Below are 25,781 nucleotides of genomic sequence, written 5' to 3' on the forward strand. Positions count from 1 at the left end.
AAAAAAGAGGAAGCCATCTAAGTGTCTAATAGCTAACACACTATGGTGTGTTATTTAATAGAACTTTTTTTTCACATGAAATACGTGAAGGTGTGCTGCAATATTTATGATGCAATGTTAGGTGAAAATCACAATATATCATTGTATCTTTACTATGGTTATAACTATTAAAAATGAATGAATGCGGCTGGGCACGGTGGCTCATGCCTGTAATCCTAGCGCTTTGTGAGACCGAGGTGGGTAGATCATGAGGTCAGGAGTTCGAGACCAGCCTGGCCAACATAGTGAAACCCCGTCTCTACTAAAAATACAAAAATTAGCTGGGCATGGTGGCACAAGCCTGTAATCCCAGCTACTCGGGAGGCTAAGGAAGGAGAATCGCTTGAATCCGGGAGCCAGAGGTTGTAGTGAGCTGAGATCATACCACTGCACTCCAGCCTGGGTGACAGAACAAGACTCCGTCTAGAAAAAAAAAAAAAAAAAAAAGAATGGATGAATGGGTTCCTAGAAATTCATATTTAAGGTAAAAGTGGTTCTGATAGGGTAGTTGGGATGGTGATGCTGTTATCAATTTTTATATTCTTTATTGTTGTTGTACAGTTTGCTCAGTAAATACATTTTGTGTCAGATGCCAAGGCAGATTTAAAAAGAAAGAACATACCCACTCTCTGCTCTAACCTCGTAACATGTTCTTTGTGTGGTAACACGTGCATGTTAGTAGGTGCACCATCAAAAACTGCACATGGAAAATCACGTTTCTCTCTTGCGTTCAGTGGTCTCTGCAGTGGGGCCACTGAGTTGAAATAAAATAGAGGCAAGAAAACCTGAAGTGGAACAGACTAGAGAGAAATAATGAATTGAATGTCACTGTCGTAAAGCACTCTGCTCCCTGGCACCCCAGCTCCACAGCTGGGGCTGCCCATTGCACCTGGCATTCAGAGAGCGCCAGCGACCAAGCATATGCTGAGACAGGAGTGCCACACTGCAGCCCTGCCCCAAACGTGGGGCCTTCTGATTTAATCTCAAAAGTGTTATGCTATCTTTCTATTTCCCATGTTCTCATCCTTAGAGTATGTTTTCCTGCCCCAGATTCTTAGAGAATAAACGCCTACACATGGGAGGTAAAGTAGGTCTTCCTGGAACTCCCATCATGGCATGGGTCCACAGGCCACTTAACAGTCACAGAGGGCATTATCATCTGCAAGGCCCATTTGTGCACATGACCTTGTGCTGCTCACAGCGACCAGGTGGGAAACAAGCCCTCCCAGGTGTGCAGTGACATAAAGCCAGAGTGCAGTCCTAGGAGGACCGCCCCCGTGAGCATTGTCCCCTACAGTTGCTGCACTTCCCTGTGGAAGGAATGCTGCAGGAGGGGGCAGCCTTGGCTTTGGCCAGAAGTCCTTGCCTGTTGCTTTATGCCATGGTTTTAACTGCTGATATAAGCTGATGTTTCACTCTGTTGCCATTTTTCTTGCTTTTTATTTTTTTTAATTTTTGATTTTGGGTGTGAGTCCCACCGGTTAAATCTTAAATCATCATTTAAAATTCAAAACAGAAAAAATGCACGAAGTCAGCTTCCAGGATAAGGAGAAGGAACATCTGACGCGGTTGCAGGATGCTGAGGAAATGAAGGTGCGTGTGACCGCCCCTTCCATTAAGCCCAGTGTGCATTTGATGCATTTGGATTGGAAATGCTTGTTCTAGGAAAATCTGTCACCTTCAGATCTGTGTGTGGCAGGGGAGAGGGGAGAGGAGCTGCTGGGCACTCAGAGTCCATCTCAGAGTGTGGTCTGGCTTAGAAATGAACAAGTCCCGAAACCCCAAGATGTCTGTAGAGAATGGTTAAGTTGCGTTAATACCTTTGTCTTCCTCATTCCTGATGAAGAGGGATAGGGTAGCACCCCCAATCACTGCATGGGCTCTTTTGTCGGAGTTAACTTCTAAGGATTTCTTCCTCCAACCTTTATGAAGAACACACCACATTTGAGTTTCTATCTCAAACACAGAGATTTTTCTTTTGGTCACATTTTAAAGAGTAAAGGAAAATGGATTGGGGAGTAAGACTTTTAGGTGAATAAAATGAGGCAGGAGAAGATGTAGGATTTTGATTAGTTGTAGGCAAACTATGAGCCTCACTGAGTCAAAGTCCACAGTTAAAGTGATGTCCACGGCATGCCCCTACTCCAGCCAGCAGAATAAAATCATGCCTTGTGGGAGTCCCTTTCCTGTCTTCAGAGTGTTTTGGCAGAAAGGTCTCCTTTGGACATCATCATAAATCTGTACAGCGGGCAGGGCAGGGGCTTTTATCTCAATTTTACAGGTGAGGGAGTGCAGCTCACACAGGTTACGGGTTTGTCTGAGGTTACTTGAATAGGGAGAGGTTGGTGCCCTCTGACTGACCTGGCTGAAGAAGCTCAGGGTGGACTGGAGAAGCTCAGGCTGGGCTGTAGAAGGTCAAGGGAACACTTTTAGTTGGTGGACTAATTGGCTCCTAAGGCCCACTTGGTTTTATAACAGATCTTGGGTTTTGTTACCCAATAAAGCAAGGCCGGGTCCTGGCCACACAAGAGTCAGAAATGCCCCCAGTTTTGGGATCTGACATCTGAGGGACACAGGGGAGGAGGTAGGTCCAGATCCAGGGCTTGTCACAGAGTGGGCTGAGTGCCAACGAGTGGATGACATGTTTCTCTTGGCCTGGGATGCAGAAGGCGCTGGAGCAGCAGATGGAGAGCCACCGGGAAGCTCACCAGAAGCAGCTGTCTAGACTCCGAGATGAAATTGAGGAGAAGCAGAAAATCATTGATGAGATTCGGGAGTGAGTTGGCCCAGGACTCCAGGGGTGTGGGGGTGGTCATGCCTCGGTCCTCTTGGGGAAGCCCGGAAGGATGTGGCTCTTAGCCAAGCGCCCTGCTCACCTTGCCCTATGGGCACTGCCCTGGTGACACAGCAGGCTGGGCGGGCTGCTTCCAAGGTCTGTTCTCCCATCTGGAGCTGAGCCTCCTGGAACCCTGGCGTGGCAGGTGGCAGGCGGGCCCAGCTGCCTTTCCTAGTCCCCGAGGGCCGGCCGGGGTCACATAGGTGATTCCGTGGATGGATGCATGCCGCAGTAGATGGGGGAAGCATCTGTAATGAAAGCACCAAAGAAAAGAAAAAAAAAAAGAAAAAAGAAAAAAAACTTGGTCCTGACTGCACGGTTCTAGTAGGTTAATAAACACTCGAGAGAAGACAGCACCACTGCCTCCCCTTCTCCCCCTACATATACACACTCCCTGTGCCACCCAGCCACCTAGTTCCATGTGCTCACTTCTTAGGACCCCACACTGTCATGTGTCTGCACAGGCAGAGGTGCCAGCGACCTGTGGCACTGCCACCAGGATGGCGTCATTGCAGTTTCTCTCTGGTGACACCCCCTCATGCTGTGCTCCTGCCTTGTCACAGCCTCTGACATGCCCTCTGCTCCTTCAGAATAATGTTTTCAAATGCTCTGCATAAAAGACTTGGGATTACAAAGAAAACCAATTATATTGAAATGCTGATCTCCCCACCCCCACCCCACCCAGGGTCTTCACTGTTCTCTTCCCTCCCACTTTCTGTAGATGAAGAAACAGATTTCTATATGGGAAGCAAGGTGAAATGATTTACTTAAGGTCACATTGCTAAATAGGAATCAGATTGGAGTTAGACTTTAATTCTCCAGACTACTGATCCAAGTCCCTTTTCAATGTGTGTGAGCCGCTTGAAAGGTATATTTGCATTTTAAAAGAGAAGAATGGTAACCCAAGCAAAAGTCTAAATGGTGTGACCCAGACTCGGTGCCCAGTCCCTGAAGGAAGGCACTTAGACTCCTCCCTCTTTTTCTCCTCCCGGGCCACCCCCTGCTGTTGCCATGTGCTTTCCCTTTCAGGGATATCTCACGTTTATTATTCTGATTAATCACCCTCACCTATTCACCTGGAAGGGAGGGGGAGGTGGGAGGGAAGGAAGGCGAGAAAGAGGGCGGGTTGGTGAGTGAGTTAGGAGGTGGGGAAGCTTCCTCGGCCTGTGCCCTTCAAATGGACTCTGGGCTTTCCTTCTGGTGGTGCATTAGCTGTTCCTTTACAGGCGCTTAGGCGTGGCTCTAGGAAAGGTTTTATGAGTCCTAGACTGATGTAAATGTTGACCAAACACCCTCAACCAGATGGCAAGTTTCTGTTTGCAGCAGAGCCCAGGCTGTCTTTTCTTCATAATTTCTCTCTCCGTGCCCACTCCTTGAGGGCAGAAACTGCCCCGGTATCAGTGAGGCATTTGGACTTGGGAGATGTTTTTAGAACGTCAGAGCAGAAAGGAGGGAAGGTGGAAATGGCCAAATCAGGTTCCCCGAGTGAGCGCATGCCGTCGGAGGGGCTGAGGAAGCAGAGTTCTTCTTACATGGGCTCTGTGTTTTAAAATATCAGCCCTTCTTCCATCTCATTATTTTTCCCCTGAAGCTCTTGCACAAGCAAACTATAAATACATCCACAAAGCCTTATGTTTCATGACTCTTAGATGCACCCCAGAAATTAGTTTTCACTTGGGCAGGGAGGAAGCTGTGAGGTTGTTCTCTGATCCCTCCAAATCCTGCAGAATTACTGCCTTTATTGTACAGAACTAATGGGGTTGGAACAGAACCACGGTTTTAGCCAGATGACTCAGAATTTCAGACTGATGTGGAATATATTGCTTTTTCCTCTGAATTTCAGTTTGAATCAGAAACTGCAACTGGAACAGGAGAAGCTCAGTTCTGATTATAACAAGCTGAAAATAGAGGACCAAGAGAGAGAAATGAAGCTGGAAAAGCTCTTGTGAGTGCACTCTAAATATTTCCCCTATTTTCTCTCATCCCCGTGATATTCTGGTTAGATTGGGCTAATTTAAAAACAGACAATGGCTATTTGTGTGCTTGTTGGTTAGTTTTGTTTGATTTATCTGTGGATGCAAATAGTATCTGCTGAAATCTCTGAGTCCCCTATGGTGGTCTGTGGTTCCTTTTTGTTTTTCAGATTGCTCAATGATAAAAGGGAACAAGCCAGAGAAGACCTCAAAGGGCTGGAGGAGACAGTGGTATGTCAAGATATTTCCTGATTTATGTTCATCTCCAAGACCAGATTTGTTTGTGATTTGTCGGATTGTTTATTTCAAAATTTTATCCATGCACACCTTTCTGTGTAATGTTTTAGATAAGACATTCTACGGAAAAGTAGGATTTGTAGAATTTAGTCCTCAACTCTTCACAGAATCAATCAACCAATCCACCTATCCTTAGAGCAGTAACCTGGAGCCCCTGAGTGAGGATTAAGCTGAATTGCAACTTAGCAATTTTACAGCCCTGTACTCTGTGACATACTTCCACTCAACATTCAACAGATATTTATTGAGCATCTCCTAATGGCTGGCATTCTTCAAGGTGCCTGAATATATCCATAAACAACAGAGATAAGATCTCTGTCCTTATGAAGCTTACCTTTAGCTGCGAGAGATGATAAAAAGTAAGGAAACAAATCTTGCACTCTATCAGATGGCTATAGAATGTGCAGGGGTTGGTGACTGGGGGAGGCTCCATGAGGAGGTGACCTTTGAGCAGGGACTCGAAGAAGGAGAAGAAGTGAGCCATAGAGATATGTGGGGGAGAGCATTCCTGGCAGAGGCAACAGCTCATGCCAAGGCCCTGAGCTAAGCCCAGGACTGTCATGTTGGGGGCCAGCAGGGAGGTGTGTGTAGCTGCAGCTGAGGGAAGGACAGGGATATAAGGTGAGCACAGAGAGGTAAAGGCCACAGTGATGCAGGCCAGGTAAAACTTTGAGACCTGCAGGGCTTTGGGTGGAGGAGTGATGGGCCCAACTTCCCTTTGCAAGCGCTCGTTATTTGAAACCCTGGTTGGTTTTCTCTGTCCTGTGTCTGGGTTTGTTGGCATCATCTCCTCTGGTCGGCTTCCATTTCAGCTGCTCTGTGGGATAGCTGCCTGGCTCCATGCCCCACAGCCTGCGCTTCAAGACAGACTATTCTAACATAGCCTCTCCATTTGGTGAAAACACGTTCAGGCATTTCACATGATTCAACGACAGGGAGAAACTGTTGGTTAGATACAGTCATCCATTTTGGCTCCGTTCATGGGTCATGTGGATCTGTGTGGGACTGATCCATCTCCAAGGACCTGGTGACCCCACATTGGTGGCAACTGTTTGCTTGGGTCTGGCCCCGAGATTGTGCTCTGGCCCCTGGACTTATAGTATTTGTTGCACCTCAAAGCCAGGGAGCGGAAATGAGGGCACCAGCCATTGGAGACAGAAGATGTCTGTGTCCAAAGGGAGCTGGGCATTTGGAGCATGGAGGAGGAGCCTGTGGAGGGGGCTGCTGCTGGGGAACCTGAAACGAAGCCACACAATTGCTTCATCTGCATCTGTTTTACCAGAGAAGTGATAATCCTAATTATAGATAATTATAGAAATTCAGAAAAATATTGAACATTAAAATTTCACTATATTTCTACCAGCTAGGGATCAGTGATATCAATGAAATATTTTGGGATCTTCTCTTCCTTTACACCTGTGAGCTCTCAGGCACTCTCACCCCACTGTCCCTAGCCATCCACGCCCTCTTTCGTTCTCACTGACATCTACAACTCAAGCACACGAGCACATCATCACACACTCACACCGGGGCTCACACGTCCCTTGCAGTCAGCTGCTCACTGTCATGTTCTCATGCCTCTGCTCAGCCACACTCACTCCTGCATGCTGCTCCATACACAAGTACTTACAACACATACTCTTGTTACACACAGGACATGCGCACTTGCATGCACGCACACAGCTTGCATTCTCACTAACTGTCCACACTTTCTCACTCACACATTCACACAATCACTCTTGTGCAGTTGCTCAGCCTCACTCCCCTTGCTTGCCTTCACTCACACCCACACCCGTGTTCACACTCCCTTGTACACTCTGGCACAGATGCTGTCGCAGGACACGCCCCCTCACATGCACGCAGGCGCGTTCACACATGTCACCCTCATGCACTCTTTCAGTCACAACCACCTCCACTCACACGCACACTCATTTCCATGCTCATGGACTCACATGCTTTCTCCTCTCATACGCTCAGGAGTGTGATATTTAAAGAATGTTTCATCAGCTCTTTTGCCTTTTTTGAAGTTCGAGTGGTCTTTTGCGTCTTTTGTATGACGTATTTTCCTCACTAGCTCCTCTGTCTCCCTGCTCGTCCTCTCTCCCTCCCACGCTGGGCGCGGTTCCACGCGCTCCCTCCCAGGCTGCTCCCCACTCGCACCCTCGCCCAGCCCGTGCACGCGGACAGACCCACTGGCTTCATGGCACCCACATTCTCTCCCTCACTCTCACTTACCACCCACATGCATCGCATGCACGCTTTTAAAATCCAAGATTGGAGCCCTGCAGTGTATGCTGTTTTAGACTCGGATGTTTTCACTCAGCCTTGGAATTCTCCCTGAGCCGTAAATGTTCTTCAGAAATAGACGCGCTGTCCTTGGCTGACTGTTCTGCCGCTCTCCTCAGCGCAGGGCCTGTTCTGCCTCCTGGAGTGTTTGGGTGGGGTGGGTGGGGCATGGAGCCTGCTGACCAGGGGGTGAATGCCCGGGAAGCCCGCTGCAGGGCACAATGGTGGAAAAGGCCGACTGGCCGTCGGGGCATCCCTGGCCCCGGGCAGCTGACTGGCTGGAACAGGACACTGTCTGGGCTTTGGGGCGGGAGCTCTCCTCTGGGTGCGTTGATGAGACTTATATTCCCTCCTTGCTGGTCCCACCCTTGCTGTCCACTGTGACAGGAAGCTGAGCCTTGAGCTTTGGCATGGAGGGTAGCAACCTGTGAAGAGGGACATGTGTGGGGAGGTGGAGGGGTGATGAACGTGATAGAGGAAGGAACACTACCACAGGAGGCCGAATGATAGTTGCCTGAGCACAATGTGCATAAATAAAAGGGACAAGTGATTTTAAATGATTTATACTACCCTTCCCAAACTGTTTATTGTTCAATCTCCCTAAAAACAAACAAAAATGAGAGAAAGTTCCCAACCTCAGGACTCTATATTTAGTATTTACACCCCAGGAGATGCCTGGCCCTTGGACAAAGCACTGTTCTCATTCCGTCCTCTGTTCCCTTTCCGTTTTGGTGTGGTGGTGGTTTTATGAAAAATGTAAAGTGTGATTACAGTTCAATCAGTAATGAAACCACTGATGGGAGAGACAGTGCATGCAGGGCGGGCGCAGGTGTTAAGGAGCAGGGTATCCAGGCTGAGCTCCCTCTGGCAGGGCCTGGGACAATGTGTAACATAGAGAGTACTGCACCCCTGCCCCTGGGCTGAAAGGCGGCACAGCCTCAGACAGGTCCTGTGTGCACATTATTCATAATCACAGATCCATTTGGTTTCCTGCAGAAAGTAATTTACCTCATCTGAGGACACAATTGACTTCAGGTGCTTCTTATTTCAACACAGAATTGGACCCAGTAATAAGACCTTAAATTAACAGAGAACTTTTATTGCAAGAAGCTTAGTGTTTGTATAGCTTTATAGTATGTTTTTTTCCTTTTAGATGTGAGCGTGTGTGAGTTGCGTCCCTTGAAATTCTGTGTTAAAGTAGGTCAATTTAGACAAATAAAAAAGTTTGCATGCAGAATTTAGCTCTCTCCTCTTCCTCTATAGGAAAATATTTTACAAGGAACTAATCATATCTCCTATAGTAAACACATGAAGACTTGAACAGACAGAAATATTTGATCTTCTGATCTTGTTAACAAAGATCACCAGATCTGGCTCAGGCTCTTGTCTCAGCAATCTAATTCCTAAGGTTTCATTTGTAGAAAGTAATCCAAAATGAAGGGGAAAAATGTCCCCAAGATTACAGTGAAAGTTTTAACAACAACAATAAAAGGAAGCAATACAAGCCTAATGAAGAAATGGCTTTTATGATATGAAATATGCATCAATAAATTCATACTAGTCACGTTTATTGGGCACTGAATATGTACCAGAAAATTTTCTCAGAACATTATAAGGTTCATCTCATTTAATCTTGACAGCAATGATGAGGCAACTACTGTTTTTATTGTCGTGTTAGCAATAAGAAAACGGAGGCACAGAAAGGTTAGATAACTTGCCCAGGGCCACCCAGGAGGAAAGTCCACGGAATGCCCCATCCATAAGCTCAGTGATGTAAAGCAAACAAGCGTGTGGACTTGCGCCTGAAGCAGGTGTGGAGACGTGAAAAATGTGAATCAGTTACAGTGAGATATTGTGGCTAACTTTTCATTTAAGCTTGTTGGTATTACATTGTAACATTTATGTAATAAAAAGAAAAAAGGAATTCATCCTGATACAACGTAGCCCAATAGGAATTTTTGTGAGGAAACCTTTTGAATTTTTGTGGGTGAGGAAATGTGTGGTTCCACTGTGAACAGATGAGCAGGCTTTGTTCTAGTTTACAATTTGTGGTTTGGGTTCTCAGGCTGTGCACCTCAAGGTGCTCCAGTAATGACACTAGGTCCAGCAGTGGGCATGGTCAGGGTGGGGGTGTCACAGGGAAGGGGGCGCACCAGCGGCATCCATGGCTGGCTCGGGAAGTGTCTCAGGGAATGATCTGGTGCCAAATGTGCCATAAATTCAGTGAATTGCTACATTTAAGTGACCTTTAAAAATCTTCTCTTCCAGTCTAGAGAGTTGCAGACACTGCACAACCTTCGGAAACTCTTTGTCCAGGATCTGACCACCCGAGTTAAAAAAGTGAGTTCTCTTTTGTCTGAATGGGACTGAGAAGAAAATCAAAGATGGCAGGGAAGAATCATTTTCAGTTGAAATACCACTTGCTTAAGTCGGAGCTGGTTATGCTTAAAAATTAATTACTTCACACCAGAGAATGTTATTAAAAGAATGTGCTGGAGGCAAAAAATACTTGGTAACATTTTCCCATCTGATTTTTCCTTCTTAGTAAAAGGAAGTCAGAATGCTTTCCCTGGCCTTCATTTCAAATGAACACATATTTTTCTGGCCCCCACTGTGTGAGGGCGACTGCTCTTGACACAGAAACATTTAGAGCAGTCGCTTCAGAAAGCATTGCCCGGAAGCCTGGAGACGCTGGACCAAGAGAGCCTCTTATTTATTTGTTAAGAGGCCATTAGGGGCTAGGTTAGAGTTTGTGAAGCACGTCAACATCCAGTATTTATTTGCTTTTCCCAGCAACCATGTAAGTGGTGCTTAGTGTTCCTGTTTTTGCAAATGTGGAGACAGGCTCAGATGTTAAATAACTTACCCATATTGCACTGGTGGGAAGAGCCAGAGATGGGTCTGGAACCCAGGCCTGTGGGGTCTCTGGATCTGAGCTGCTTCTGTCCTCTTGCTACACCAGCAATCTGGAGACGCTCTGTAATGGTGACTCACCCAAACAGCTTGCAGAGGTTTAAGGAAGGAGTAAGAGGTGAAGGCAGCAAGAGGGCTACTCTTTCAGTGTTTAAAAGTGATGGACAACACAATGGGCCATGTGTAGAGGGATGGTAGGATTGAAGGAGGGTCTGTTTAAGAAAAGTGTGTGCATGTGTGTATGAATGTGTGTGCATATTTGAATGTGTGAATGTGTGTCAGTGTGAAGGAGCCAAGGGAAAGAGGTCAAATGCCTTATAAAGATAGGGTCGGGTCTGAGAGGGAGAGGATTAATAGTGTAGATGGATGTATTAGCTAGTCTTGGTAAGGAGAAGGGACACACATTCCTAAAGGGGAGGAGTGGAGAAGTCAAGTTGGAAGGATCGGCGGGGAAACACATGAGGGTGGAAAGAAGCCACATTTGATGATTTGGGTCTTCTTGGTTTATGTGTAGGCTCGGTCCTTGGTGGGGAAGTAGGGAAAAGAATGGGAAGCCCAAGGAGACTAGACATGGTTCAGGCAGCCGAGGTGGGCGACTATGGAAAAGTAGAAGGATTGCTGAGCAGTGGTGTTGGTGTTGAGTCAGAAGCTTGTGGCCCCTGACAGCATGATTTAAGTGAGTTTAGAATCCTGGAAATGAAAATAAAGAAGGCAGAAAATGATGGGCAATTTCAAGGCGTGCATGGCAATGGCAAGGCAATTAGGTAGTTAGTAAGCACGGTCCAAAATACAAATGACCGTGGGGGCCTGGACCTGGCAGGAGAGTGAAGCCAGAGCAAAGGTGATGGACAAGGAGACTAGACGGGGAGGGCATCTGGCCAGAGGTTATGACATGGACTGAAAAGGTTCAGTCCGAGGAAGGAGGTGGAAGCCATGACCATACATGGGAGGCTCTGGTCCTAGGGAGGGTTAGGAGCTTGAGATCAGACTTCCGGATTTAATGATAAAAAACTCTCTAGGAAAGCCCTGCTTTTAGACCAGTGGTTTTCTTCGGGTGGTTCTCTGGCCATCAGCCTCAGCATCACCTAGGAAACTGTTTAGATATGCAAATTCTCATACCCGACCCCAGATCCACTGAATCAGAGACTAGGGTTGGAGTGTGGCAATCTAAGTCTCAACAAACCCTCCCCTGGGGAGCCGGGTGCTAAGGCTCAACTTTGGGGAGCTCAGTTTTAGACTGAAGAGCTGCAGGTTTGAGATGCTCATGTAGCCATTACCTTTCAGAAAAAGGATGATGATCTCTTCTATAATCAGACCGAGCAAACCTGCTTTTCCACCTTGGAACACCAGGATGTGTTTGCACCTGTACTTTCCAATTTATCTGTGCCACTTGGCTTGCCAGGAGTGCAGCGTTGTGCCAATTTCAAGATTTGATAAATTTCAAGAATTTACCCAGCACCCAGATGCTATGATTAATTTGAGCTTGATTCATTAATGAATTTTATAGATTTGGAAGCTGAAGGGACAAGCAGAGGCCATTAAGACTTCCCAGTGGGACCACAGACATTTGCTTACAAGTTTGGTGACTTGTTATCCCATCATGATGGCTGAAATCAAATTTAGGTCCTGGGTTTATGTTTTCACAGTTGTTGTTTCTTAATGAATTTTGGAATGCTTTCTTTTGAAAAGAAGTCTCTATTTACTACACGCAAGGGAGACATATATTTTACTGAAGATAAATCATCTGTAACTTTCAAAAGCAGATTTTGAAGTGTTTTGTTTTGTTTTGTTTTGTTTTAGCTCCCTAAAAAATAGCTCCTCCTTAAATCACTTTTCGTACTAATAAGGGAAATTAATTGGGGGATTTGTTGAGTCTAAACTTTTAGAACCTCTCTCTATTTTCACTTTCAGAATACCCTTTGGTGGGAATGGGGATTCTTTTTTTCCATCCACATTATCCTGGGGTGGAGGGTGGGTGGATGACAGCCCGTCCTGCTGACCCCTTGGTGTCAATGCAGAGTGTGGAGTTGGACAGCGATGATGGAGGCGGCAGTGCTGCCCAGAAGCAGAAAATTTCCTTCTTGGAGAATAACCTGGAGCAGCTCACCAAGGTTCACAAGCAGGTAGGAAAGTTCTGCCCACTCTCCTCTGCTTCCCTCCTCTCTCCCGAAAGAAGCCCCACCAGGTTTGGCTGTGGTGTGCGGAGAAGGCACTGAGATTGAAGGTAAAAGAACTGTACTCCATCAGAGGACAAGAGGGCTGGAAAGGTCCTTACAAATCCTTTAGTTCTCAGTGACTTCCCATATATATAAAGGACTTTCTTTTCTCAAAGCCAAATATAAAGCATTGGGTTTGAGCTCTCTGGGTTTGGAGAGGGAAGTGTTCAGAGGCCTGTCTTTTCATCCTGCCTCCACCCCTGACTTTGGACACCAACTAGCCTCCGTGTCTCCCATACCACCTCTGAGGTACCTCTGTGGACCTGAAAGCTCCACAGAATGCAAAGTGGACCCCACTGAGCTGGTTCAAGTCCTTTATTTTTACAGATGGGGAAACAGACTGGTGCCTTGCTTCATTGCACCGTGAGAGGACCGGGACTGGAGCCAGCACCCTCTCTGCTCAGCTGCCCATTCCTAGCGATCTCAGATGCTCACTCGGGTGCCTGCGATGCGCTGGCATTTGTCTAGAGTGACAGAGAGTGATAACTGTGTCCAAACTCACCAGTGATTTCAGCAGGTCATTTGTCTTGGATACTTTCTTTTTAAATGTTGGTGTGTGCATGGCTGTTTTCCCTCTTTAGGAATTGGGATGTGATGGAAATGTCCCAAGTTTTTGGACCACATGGCCAAGGAGATGTCATTTCTCTTTGACTTGTGAAGACTTTTTCAATATTACTGATGATGGCGTTTTTTCCCCAGAGGGAGGATAATAGATTCTAGAGAGTTGAAGCTACTCAAATTGTCGATGAGAAATACAAAAGCAGGAACTGCCAGGGAGCTTGAAATAGGGCTCTGAGATACATGTTTTACAATTTATTTTTAATTTTATTTATTTATTTTTTGAGCTGGAATCTTGCTCTGTTGCCCAGGCTGGAGTGCAATAGTACGATCTCTGCTCAGTGCAACCTCTGCCTCCTGGGTTCGAGCGATTCTTCTGCCTCAGTCTCGCAAGTAGCTGGGATTACAGGTGTGCGCCACCATGCCTGGCCAATTTTTTGTATTTTTAGTAGAGCCAAGGTTTCACCATGTTGGTCAGGCTGGTCTTGAACCTCTGACCTCGTGATCTACTCATCTCAGCCTCCCAAAGTGCTGGAATTTCAGGCGTGAGCCACTGCACCCAGCTGAGATGCATTATTTTATTCATGGATTGAATGAGCATTTGTTAAAAACGTACTCTCTGCCAGGCACTAGAGCTGGTGCTAGGAGAACAAAGCAGGAGATCCAGCAGTAGCTCACTTTGGTGTAGCACTTTCTGATTTTCAAAACTTTCTCCGTCCACCTGGATCCCCTATTATGTAGTACACTTGTGTTATCGATGAGAAACTTGAGACTTGTGGTGGTCAAATGACTTACGCCAAGTCAGATGGCCAGGACATAAAGAGCTGACCTTTGAACCCACTCCTACCTAGGGCTGGCCTGTTGCTTCTTCAGTCAGCGAAAAGGCGCAGTCTCTTCCTCTTAGCCTCTGGATGTGTTGCAAAGCTGGGTCCAAACCCCATGCCAGTGTAAACGGTGGGTTCTGCATGGAAGGAGGCCCTCTGAGAGCTCAGGAACATGCTTGTTTTTCACTGAGTCCTTTTGAACCGGCTTGAAGTGTCTCAGCTTTCTCATGCTAATTTACTATTCTCATAAAGTGGTTGATTGTCTCACACAATTCGCCTTTCCTCTACACACACCCAAACAAAAGAGGAGGTAAATCCTGCCTCACATCGAAAGTTTCTTGTGGTGGGAAATAGTTTTTAGTTGTATCCCCACCCCACCATTCCTTGCACCGCGTGAATCACGTGTTCACTGGAGTCCACAGTCTGGGTTTTCCTTTCCTCTCTGTGATTGTACGGAGTGCCAAGGACGACCTAGCGGGGGTCGCCTGTTCAGCAGCAGGGGCTGCTTCTGGCTGCTCTGGTTTGCGCAGTGCAGCCTGCCTGGTAGTAACTCCCCTCCTTTATCCTCCTGCCCCAGCTGGTCCGGGACAACGCAGACCTGCGTTGTGAACTGCCCAAGCTGGAGAAGCGGCTGCGTGCCACGGCGGAGCGCGTCAAGGCGCTGGAGAGCGCGCTGAAGGAGGCCAAGGAGAACGCCATGCGGGACCGCAAGCGCTACCAGCAGGAGGTGGATCGCATCAAGGAGGCCGTGCGGGCCAAGAACATGGCCAGAAGGGCCCATTCAGCCCAGATCGGTACGTGTGTGCACCGTGGCGCCCGGGGTTTGAGAAGCTACTGCGGCCTCCCAGCTAAGATTTGCTAAAAAGGTGAAGACAGCGCCAGCCCACTCTGGAACATCTGAAAGACTGGGATGGAGCCCGCAGGCCGCGGCCCTCCCTGCACCCTGTGCCCACCCTGGGGGAATGGGAATGTCAGGCGCCCCCGTTTTCCTACTCAGATATTCCGGCATCCATCGTGGTTTCAAAACTTCTGAGCTGGGCAGAGAGAAGCCAGCCAAGGCCGTAGGCCCAGGTCTTGGGCTATAAATGGGTACACTCTTAGAAATACTGGAATAGGAGGATATTTCTCTGCAAGGTGTGAAGGGCCCCTGTGTTCTGCACCCGGTGGGACCATGAAGGAACCCGTATGTAGCCAGAGCCCCAGGGAAAGCCTCCAAGTGCAGGTTTGGAAATACCCCGGGAAGAGCCAGGCTGGCATCCGTGACAGGGTGTGGCTACAGGCTGGCACAGAACCTGGGGAGGTCTGGAGTCTCAGCCCCTTCAAGACCTGTATGGATTTGGGCATTTTGCCCGTGTAGGAAATGAGGGTGTAGCCAGAGGCCTATTTCCCAGGATAGAGCCATAGGGATAAAAACAATTTAGAGATATTCTCTAAACAGCTGCTTCTCCTTTTTTTTTTAAATTGAAACATCTGCAAAAACATGTAATTTATTTCCCATCAGATATTGCTGTGTAGATGTATTGTAAACCAGCAGCTTCATGTTTCTAGTTTTAAATCATACCTTAGATTAGTGGTTCATTGCATGTGTAGGATTTCATACCCTTTGAGAATCTATTAAAAGCTATGGACACTCTCCCCAGAAAACAGCATCACAGGCAGATTTCTGCATCCAATTTCAGGGGCTACACAGATGCCCTTGAAAGTCATGGGGAACCTATGATCCATTTCAGATAAAACAAAATCTTTTTTTCTAACTTTTCTTGGCCCAAATTAGAAATGAGCTAATTGATGTTTAAGTTCTTTCTGTCCCCTAAATATTTGGATGCCTTGGATTTGCTAACTATACTGATCGTTTTCCCATTTCCAGAGAGATCTGGTGGTTGATAAGAATAGTACTGTTGATAAGAATTGTGACTTTTCGTTGTCACAGGTGACCTGTAGGTATCAGGATTGTTGTTAAGCCTTTTCTAAATGTCTATTCTCTCTTCTTTCTGTTGGTTGGATACAGCCAAGCCCATCCGCCCCGGACACTACCCGGCCTCATCTCCAACAGCTGTCCATGCCATTCGAGGGGGAGGAGGCAGCTCTTCAAACTCCACTCACTACCAGAAATAAATACAAAGTGAGTCCCATGTCAAGGGTGGTTTCTCTATCTGGAGACAGAGGCTTCTTGCCTTTCCAAAACCCCTGCCTGGCAGTGGACCTTCAGTAGAGAGGAGTTGGGCTCTATTCCAGCACACGCCCTGGGGGTTCCAGGTAAACAGAGACCCGGACCTACCCTCACTCAGTCTAGAGCCCTGGGGTCTTCTAGCTGAGGCTGCCTGGGGCCCATGGGACCTGGAGCCAGGCCGGGCCTAATCCCCTCCAGGGGTAGGTGTGGTGAGTGATTCAGCTGAGCTTTGTTTTTTTTTGCCTGTGGGACTCACCTCTGTAGTTGGCATCCTGTAGGGCATTACCTGTTTGTCAACTGCTTTTACCCAGAGCAGACAGAAGTTGGGGGTTGCTTTAAGTCTCAGGAACAGAATATAAAGAAAGAGCCAGATAATAGAAGTGATGTTTTTATGTTTAGTATCTGAACTCAACAAATGGGGATTTTAAGAAGATACCTAGGTGGGTCCAGGGCGCTTTTTTCTTTGAGATGGTGGTCTGCAAGCTTCTCTGCCCACAACCCACATGCCCAACATTTCTCTCCTAGCAAAAAGAAAAGGAATGAGTGATATACTTTACAAAAGCGAAGAAGCAGAGAGCGAAAACTGTCATCCTGTGTGATGGAAATGGAGAAAAGAGGTTACTAGTTGGGCGGGCAGAAAGACTACTAGGTGACCAGAAAATTTCATTTAGAAAAACTCTGACTTTGAACATGCAGATGGGAAGAGGTGACTCTGAACATTGTCCTTGGACTCTAAGCCCTTGCTAGGGTAGCTGGCTCCCAAGGCAGGCAAGCATGTAAGGTGTGAAGCCTGGACCCCTCCTCATCCAGTCCTTTCTGCATCAAGGCAAGAAGGCGAGCAGGAGGGGCTGGAGCCATCACTCAGGGTCCTGTCATGGCCCAGGCTTAGGCTAAAACTTCCAAGGGAAATGCTTTGGTGGCTGTCCCCACACAACTTTCACCTGTGCTGCCCCAGGCAGTGCCAAGGAGCAGGCCAGGGGCTGGTCAGAGTAGTGGGAACAGGAGGGAAGGCGGAGGCAGCCCACGGGCGGGCAGTGTGCCTGCCATCATCTGCCATCTTCTAGACAGGAAAATGGGAAATGGTCTTGGCAGTGGGCCACCCCATTCCTATCTAATCTCTGCTTCCAATCAGAAATGGAATGAAACTGGAAGTTAGAAAGTTGCTTTTGACTACATGTTGTCAGTATCGAGGCTGATACCTGAAGGGAACTCTGAGATCCAGCTGGGCAGCTTAGAACAGAAAAGCCTGAAGCAGTGGTCCTGGAACTTTGGTGGATGTGAGCATCCTTGAGCACCCAGAGGCCCAGGCTCCTTAGAGGAGGGAGGGCCTGGGTTTTGTTTGTCTTTTTAACCAAGTACTCCAGGTGATTCTGATATTCATCGAAGTTTGAAAACTCTCCATGGTTTATACAGGATGGCAGTTTACTTCTGTCTTATGTAAAGGAAATTGGAAGGTGGTACGTCTGTAAAGAATCTCCACAGTGATAACAGAAATCTAGCCTCTTAACTAGGTTAAGCAAGTGCCTGCCTCCCGAACTCAAGGCCAGCTCAAGGTCACCAAATGACTTCAGTTTCAGCCATCATGCCTACATTCCAAGTTTAGCAACCAGAGAGGAAGCAGAGAAGAGGCAAAAACAGCCATCCTAAATGAATCTCCTTTAAGTAGCCTTCCTGAAGCCCCATGCGATGCTGATGCCTCCCTTTCCCTGGGCAGCACTGGGCCATGTGGCCACATCTAGCTGGAAAAGGTAGTCTTTTAGCTGGGCACATCACTGCCTCAAAGAAAGGTAATGCTCTTTGAGCAAGGACAGGGAGAGTGGATGTTGGGGTGGACAGCTGACACACTGTGCCTTATGGATCACCTAATATGCCGCAGCACTGGCCTAGATGCACTACAGGCATCACCTCATTTGATGAAAGCACAGACACATGTGTATGTGTGTTTCCCAGCAAGACCTTACTAAATATACTGGTCCAGGGATTCTGGGGTCCAGAGATTATGCAGCGGGACAGTCACCTTCTTCATGGGTTCCAACAAAGGTCTGCCAGTCCCATATTTTATGTAGGCTCCAAACAACCAAATGCTGGCCATTCATCACCAGTGTAGCCTCTTCTCATACAGAAGAGTGAAAATCAGTAGGTCTGGGGAGACTTTCAACACCGTTGGAGTGACAGAACCACCCTCACCCATTATGGCATTTTTTTAAAAAATTTTACTTAAGTTCTGGGATACATGTGCTGAATGTCCAGGTTTGTCACATAGGTATACATGTGCCATGATGGTTTGCTGCACCCATCAACCCATCATCATCTTTTTGAGATGGAGTTTTGCTCTTGTCGCCCAGGCTGGAGTGCAATGGCATGATCTTGGCTCATTGCAACTTCTGCCTCCTGGGTTCAAATGCTTCTCCTGCCTTAGCCTCCCAAGTAGCTGGGATTACAGGCATGTGCTACCACGCCTGGCTAGTTTTTGTATTTTTAGTAGAGACAGGGTTTCAACATGTTGGCCAGGCTGGTCTTGAACTCCTGACCTCAAGTGATTCCCCCCACCTCAGCTTCCCAAAGTGCTGGGATTACAGGCATGAGCCACTGCACCCAGCTGGCAATTTGTTTCTTTTCTTTTTTTCTTTTTTTTTTTTTTTGAGACGGAGTCTTGCTCTGTCGCCCAGGCTGGGGTGCAGTGGCCGGATCTCAGCTCACTGCAAGTTCCGCCTCCCGGGTTTACGCCATTCTCCTGCCTCAGCCTCCCGAGTAGCTGGGACTACAGGCGCCCGCCACCGCGCCCGGCTAGTTTTTTTTATTTTTTAGTAGAGACGGGGGTTTCACCGTGTTAGCCAGGATGGTCTCGATCTCCTGACCTTGTGATCCGCCTGTCTTGGCCTCCCAAAGTGCTGGGATTACAGGCTTGAGCCACTGCGCCCGGCCAATTTGTTTCTTTACTCAAAGTTTTAAAAGTGGTTTTGATGGTTTTATCTGAATTCAGAGCCTCCTTAACACACCTTCTCCACATAGCTTCTGTAACTAGATGCTTCTTTCATCAGGTCACAAAATAAACAGGCCCCCTCTTACAGTTCTCAGGATGGCAGTGTGGCTGAGGGGACTGGCATTGGACAAGAGACCTGGGTTCAGGTGTCAGGTCTTCTACTTCCTTCAAGTTACTTAACCTCAGAGTATGTTTCCTCATCTATGAAATGGGGAAAATCTTTTATTTTGGTCATTGGCATTGACAGAAGGCTTAAATGAGGTCATACTTCTAAGCACATAACAATTGCTCAATAAAAATGTTAGTTGCCAGTAGAGATGAGCACTGCAGAACATGGTAGTTGATACATGTTGGTTTATAGTGTCCTTTAATTCATATAGTTGTTACTAAATGGTTTTTAGTTCCTCTATAGCAGTAAATCCTAGCCACTGGGTAGGGAAGGCTTATTTCTAACTGAGTATCCTAGTTGTTGCTATGAGCTGATATAAGGGCTTTTAAAGATAATAGGCTGGGTGCGGTGGCTCAAGCCTGTAATCCCAGCACTTTGGGAGGCTGAGACGGGCAGATCACGAGGTCAGGAGATCGAGACCATCCTGGCTAACACGGTGAAACCCTGTCTCTACTAAAAAATACAAAAAAAAAAAAAAGAAAAAACTAGCCGGGCGACGTGGTGGGTGCCTGTAGTCCCAGCTACTCGGGAGGCTGAGGCAGGAGAATGGCGTAAACCCGGGAGGCGGAACTTGCAGTGAGCTGAGATCCGGCCACTGCACTCCAGCCTGGGCGACAGAGCGAGACTCCGTCTCAAAAAAAAAAAAAAAAAAAAAAAAAGATAATATTGGCTGGGCATGGTGGATCATGCCTGTAATCTCAGCACTTTGGGAAGCTGAGGTGAGCAGATCACTTGAGGTCAGGAGTTCAAGAGCAGCCTGACCAACATGGTGAAACCCCTTCCCTACTAAAAATAGAAAAATTAGCTGGGCGTGTACATGCACACCTGTAACTCTAGCTATTTGGGAGGTTGAAGTGGAGAATCGCTTGAACCCAGGAGGTGGAGGTTGCAGTGAGCCGAGATCATGCCACTGCACTCCAGCCTAGGTGACAGAGTGAGAGCCTATCTTATTTTTATGTGTGTGTGTGTATGTATATATATATATATATATATAAAATTTACTTATCTACAAGCTATGACTATTTTTAAGAAATGACTGGGCATTTGTCAGTGGAGATTAAAAAGGGGTAGTAATCAACAGATTCAGGAATTGCAAATGAAAAGTAAAGAAATGCTAAATCATTTTTTGAAAAATAATTGGAAATATGGAATTCATTGCTTAGATGACAGCAAAGCCTTTTTGAGACAGTCTTTCCTGACCTTTGGGATTTTCATTCTGAAGTGTCTCTTCCCTGGGTGGAAATTATCTCAATGGTGTCTTCCCAGCCCTCCTGTGGAGTCAGAGCACATACTCTTACAGCTGGATATCTTTGGAATTTCCTTCTGCTTCATTTCAGGGTTCAAGAATTATAGCCATAATGAGTATTTTGGTTTATCCTCAAGGTTTCAAAGCCAATGAAGATGCCAATGTACAAAAATCAAAAGAACCCAGGATAATGCTGGCTTTGATCTTATCTGGTTCAGATCCACAGGGGGCTGCCTCAGGAGGAGATGATCTTTTTCAAACGCTAGAGCTACCTATGGGGCAGTGGAGTGCAACCATGTGACATCGGGCACGTTGCTTGATTTCTGTCAGCTTCAGTTTTTCTCACCAGCCAAGGGGGTTCAGGCATCAAGAGCCTAGCTCTGTACTTGGTTTCACAGAATGCGACAAGAAGGCTCTATTCTTGTGCAGTGATATGCTTGTTAGGGGAAGATGGACAGAAAATAAACAAGGTAACTTCAAGTAGTGGTAAGTGCTCAGAAGAAAACAGAAACAGGCTAATGGAATAGGAACACTGTTTTAGAAGAGGGGGTGACATTTAAGTTGAGACTGAGTGATGAAAAATGCCAGGCACACAGCAACCTGGGAGAGAGTGGTTTGATGATCACTCAAAGGTAGGAATGAATGAGGGTTATTCGAGGAACGAGGAACGTTAGCAAGGCTGATAAGGCGGTACAAGGCTGATAAGGCGGTAGCTCCTGATCTGGGAGAACCCATCTTCATTAGAGTGGATGGGGAGGGAGTTGGGCCCAAGTAAATGAAGGTGTTGAGGCTGGGGGCAAGTTAGATTGTGACCTAGTGCGAGGGGTCACCAGGGCTGTGGGCATGGGAGCAGTGGGAGCTGGTTCATGATTAGACAGGCCACTCTGGGCTGGACCCTGGAGAAGGGGTAGGAATGGGGCAACAGTAAGCACTGGGGATTGTCTAGGGGGTACCCTAGGTGGCCATGGGGGAGGGTCCGGTACCAGACCCGGGTGGTGGCAGCAGGGGAGAAGTGGCTCGAGTTAGTGCCTGCTTAGAGCTGATTCAGCTATCAGGCTTACTGATGAGCGTTGAGAGCAAGAGGACGAGGAAGGAAGGGAATCAAGGTAGTTCCTAGATTTTTGTGGGCCCCAGCAATTAGGAGACATTGGTCCCTTTTTAACCATGCCAGGGGAAATCGGGGGTTGAGCAGGTTTTGTGGGAAAGCTTCGTTTCCATCATGTTGCTTATGTGCTGCCTCTCAGACATCCAGCTGAGCCCACCACCCAAGTGGGTGTGTGGAACAGGTGGCTGGATCCGTGGGTCTGGAGCATAGCAGAGAGGCTGGGGCGAGGCCAGGGCTGGAGACTTGTGACCTGTAGATTGTGTTTATGGCCACGGGTCTGAAGGAGGCAACCTAGAGAAAAGGTGGGCCCAGCAGAGAGGAGAGCTGAGGGGTGAGTTGGACCAGGCCCAGGCACTGGCAAATGGGAAGGTCAGAGAAAGGAGGTGGCACCAGCCGAGGGGCCTGAGGAACATGTGGGGGCACAGAGGTCAAGTGAAGACCTTGACCCTAGAAGGAAGGTGGTCAGCTCCGAGCTTGAGTAAGATGACAACAGAGACTGGGTGGTTGAAGAAGGCCAGATGGCAGTGACCTTAGCATGGACTAGAGAGAGAAGGTGAGGAAGGAGAGCCAGCAGCTGAACCCACTTTGGGGGTTTTATTTTAAGGAGATCAGAGAAATGGAGCGACGTGGGGTTAAGGTGGGGCTGCGTTGCTTTTCTGTCATGAGATGGGAGATATTACAGCATAGCTGTGTGCGATGGTGATGGTATAGCCCAGCCGGGCAGAGGAGGAAGCACAGATGCAGGTGGGTGGTAGATGGGGTGCACTGGGAGGCAAGATCCAGCTCACCTTAGTTAGAACTTGTTTTCTCGGGCAGGCAAGAAGCCATATGATTAGTGAGAAAGAGGGAGGAAGCAGGGTCTCGTTCTTGAGACCAGAGATGGTGTAAAATCGACCTCTCAGGCAGTGCTGAGTCCTTCTTTGCAGCCTCACACTTAATGCAGACACCTGATTAAACGTCTGCTCAGCTCCCTGGTTCTGAGGGCCCTGGAGATCCACTTCCTTTCCAGGCAGTGCTTTGGCAAGCCAGGGGACTTGTTCAAATGTCTCCACCAGATGGCGCCAGTGGGGCATTGCTGAAACTGCAGATGTTTTCTGAAAGACTGAAGGCAGAATGGTCTTTTTTCTTGGTTTTCGTATATTTAGACCATTTTATCTCAAACTTGAGTAGTAAATAGAGTACTTTAAAAGGAATACAATTCTCACAGATCCCCAGAGTTGATTTAAATTATTGTATTATAATACTTAAGTATTTGCACATTGTAAACAAAAACAAATTTGGCAATTAAATTGAAATAAAACCACAAATAAAAAGTCCGAACCACAAAACCCACTTCACATAATTTAATGAAAGAAGGGCTTTTTCTGAAAATAAAGAGCTAGGTGCAATGCAACCCCGGAGTGCGTTGCTTCTTGTAGAGTTTGGGATGCCTGTTTTTTGTGTGTCGTGGTGTGTCTCAATTCTTTCACTTCTGTACTCCCAGCACTCTGAGAGGCTGAGGCTGGAGGATGGCTTGAGCTCAGGAGTTTGAGACCAGCCTGGGCAACTTAGCGAGACCTTGTCTCTACTAAAAATAAAAACATTAGCCAGGTGTGGTGGTGCATGCCTGTAGCTCCAGTGACTTGGAAGGCTGAGCTGGGAGGATCATTTCAGCTGGAGAGTTCGAGGCTGCAGTGAGCTGTGATCATGCCACCACACTCTAGCCTGGGTGACAGAGCAAGATCCTGCCTCAAAAATGAATAAACAAATAAAAACAAATACATGAAGATTAGCCTAGTGCCTGACACTGAACGAGCACTCTGTGCTCATCTGTGTTGTCCTCATCACCTGATCCCGTCTCCTCATTCTACATCCCAAAGAGGCGGGATGAGCTGTCAAGATCCCACACCTACGAGTGGTAGATCCTGGGCTAAGAGCAATGATCTTCTCTGCAACAGTTCTCAAAGTTCTTGGCCTTAGGACCTTTACTCTTCTTAAAAAGGATCAATGGACTGGGTATGTGGCTCATGCCTATAATTCCAGCACTTTGGGAGGCCAAGGCAGGAGGATCACTTGAGGCCAGGAGTTTGAAACCAGTCTTAGTGAGACTCTGTCTCTACAAAAAATAAATAAAATAAAATAAAATAAAAATTAGCTAGGTATGGTGGCATACGCCTGTAGTCCCAACTGCTTTGGAGGCTGAGGTGGGAGATTGATTGAGCCCAGTAATTTGAGGCTGTGATGAGCCATGTTTGTGCCACTGCACTCCAGTCTGGGTGACAGAATGACAATCTTTCTCAAAAAAGTGGACCAACAAAAAAGGATCAATGAATTTATATATATTGATATGTATCATACTGGAAATTAAAGCAAAAAATTTAGAATACTGTCAGATTCATTTAAAAAATAGTAATAAGCCCATACATGTTACCATAAATGTGATTTGTAATGAAAATAACTGTTTTCAAAACAAAAAATAGCCCAATGACATTGTTTTACATTTTGCAAATCTCTTTGACACCTGGCTATCTAATAGATGGCAGCTGGATTCCCCCCAGCTGTTTTTGCATTCTGTCTGTTACAGTGTGCTGTTTTGGTTGAAGTGTATAAAGCGAATCCCCCCTTGTCACACCAGACAAGATTCTTGGCCATTGGACAGCTAAGAAAACTGTGGAATGGGGAAGTTGGGATCATAGTGCCCATATCACAGGCTTGTCTGGGATTGAATGAGAGAATGTGAAAGAAGAGAGAAAAAAGTCTTAGAAGAGTACCTGGCAAAAATTAGGCCCCCGTGCATGTTAGCTAATGTTAAAGTGGTCATGGGGACAGACCTGAAAAGGACAGATGAGGTGGGACTGCAGAGAGAGAGGACAGAAATAACTGTAGGTGGATGCTGCTGAGGCAGAGGACTTTGAAACTAGCATTCTCAACCCAAAAGGAAGGAATTGTAGAGCATCCGGAGGCAAGAATTCCTGATTCCGTCTACAGCACAGGAGGCTCCAACACTTCGATACTCCTCAGCTTCGTGGTTCTCAGAGTCATAAATTCAGAGCAACTAAAATTGTTCCTCCATAGCAGATTGTACCAACGCTCCAATGAGATAAATCCACTTCTATTCAGCAGTGATAAGTAGAGTACAATTGGTAATTCTTATAATGTGGGGATTGAATTATAAAAAGGCAAAAGAAAAACTAAAATTATGTACTGTTTGGATTAAGCTTAAATCCACTGCAAGCAATTGCAAAAGCCCAAGTTGGGGGTGAAAACGGTCTCCAAATACTTCTTGCAAAACCCTTGTGTAATTAACTTCCTTCATTAGCCTTCCCCACCCCTTCTGAAGAAAGGTGATTTTATTTCCTCCTAAATCTGGTCACACGTTGCCCCTTTGAATTACCATCTCCAGTTTGGCAGAGCGCCAGTTTGGCAGTCCTAGAGCAGGTCGGTTGGTCCAGTCCCCTGCCTCTAAGTGAGTGACTGGCTACTTGGAAGAGAGTCAACAGGACTGGGTTTTAAAGATTCTCCAGACTCCCCAGTTTCTCTGGGATTAGAACAGTCAGAAATGCTGTATCTCATTTACCTTTGAAATTTATATCTATTTTCTCCCATGAATTTATCTAAGGAGATGAAGATCCCGATAGTGGGAAGGATGGATGGGAGCATCCTACTGGAATCCTTGTTTCTTGGGCCTGCTAGAAAGACTTCTCAGCAGACAGGCCTGTAGAGATCCTTAACTGGGGATGAAGAGGAACGCTGCATCCTAGTAAAGAAAGGACCCTTTATTGGCAGAGTTCCTGTGCTTTTCCCTTCAGCAACCTGTCACAATCTCAGTTCTCCTCCCTCACGCTCCTTGAGGTGACTAAACTAAGCAGGTAGGGCCTCCTTTGTGGCCCCGCATTTCTTCCAAACTATCAGCCAAAACCTGCTGAATCTTGCCCAGCGGGGATCGGGGGTTTTGACTGAAGGGCCTTCCAGGGGGAAATCATGTCACTTCATGGTCTGCTGGAGTTACTGAGGCCGCCCCATTGCATTTGTGTCTAGTGCTTGCTGTGTCAACACAGTTTGGCTGCAAACATTGCGTCAGGTCATAATCCCACAATCCAAGGTATGTGCCGGCACCTCCCTGCCTCCAGGCACGCAGGACGGCCATCTCATCCGAGCAAGGGGATCTCATCTGACCAGGGCGACGG

General features: G+C 47.0%; 1 protein-coding gene across 1 annotated transcript in view; it reads left to right on the forward strand.

Moving 5' to 3' along the window:
* The window catches only part of KIF5C (kinesin family member 5C), a 153,107-nt gene that overhangs the window by 121,340 nt on the left and 5,986 nt on the right, over positions 1 to 25,781 (forward strand). Inside the window, exons 18-25 of the mRNA XM_007964944.3 lie at positions 1,556 to 1,632; positions 2,706 to 2,815; positions 4,719 to 4,820; positions 5,019 to 5,079; positions 9,700 to 9,771; positions 12,363 to 12,467; positions 14,520 to 14,736; positions 15,951 to 16,064. Coding sequence (XP_007963135.1) covers positions 1,556 to 1,632; positions 2,706 to 2,815; positions 4,719 to 4,820; positions 5,019 to 5,079; positions 9,700 to 9,771; positions 12,363 to 12,467; positions 14,520 to 14,736; positions 15,951 to 16,057 — 851 coding nt within the window. The 3' untranslated portion in view covers positions 16,058 to 16,064. The remainder of the gene's footprint in view (positions 1 to 1,555; positions 1,633 to 2,705; positions 2,816 to 4,718; positions 4,821 to 5,018; positions 5,080 to 9,699; positions 9,772 to 12,362; positions 12,468 to 14,519; positions 14,737 to 15,950; positions 16,065 to 25,781) is intronic.

The sequence above is a fragment of the Chlorocebus sabaeus genome, chromosome 10 (genome assembly GCF_047675955.1).
Source record: "Chlorocebus sabaeus isolate Y175 chromosome 10, mChlSab1.0.hap1, whole genome shotgun sequence".
In the NCBI taxonomy this organism is placed as follows: Eukaryota; Metazoa; Chordata; class Mammalia; order Primates; family Cercopithecidae; genus Chlorocebus; species Chlorocebus sabaeus.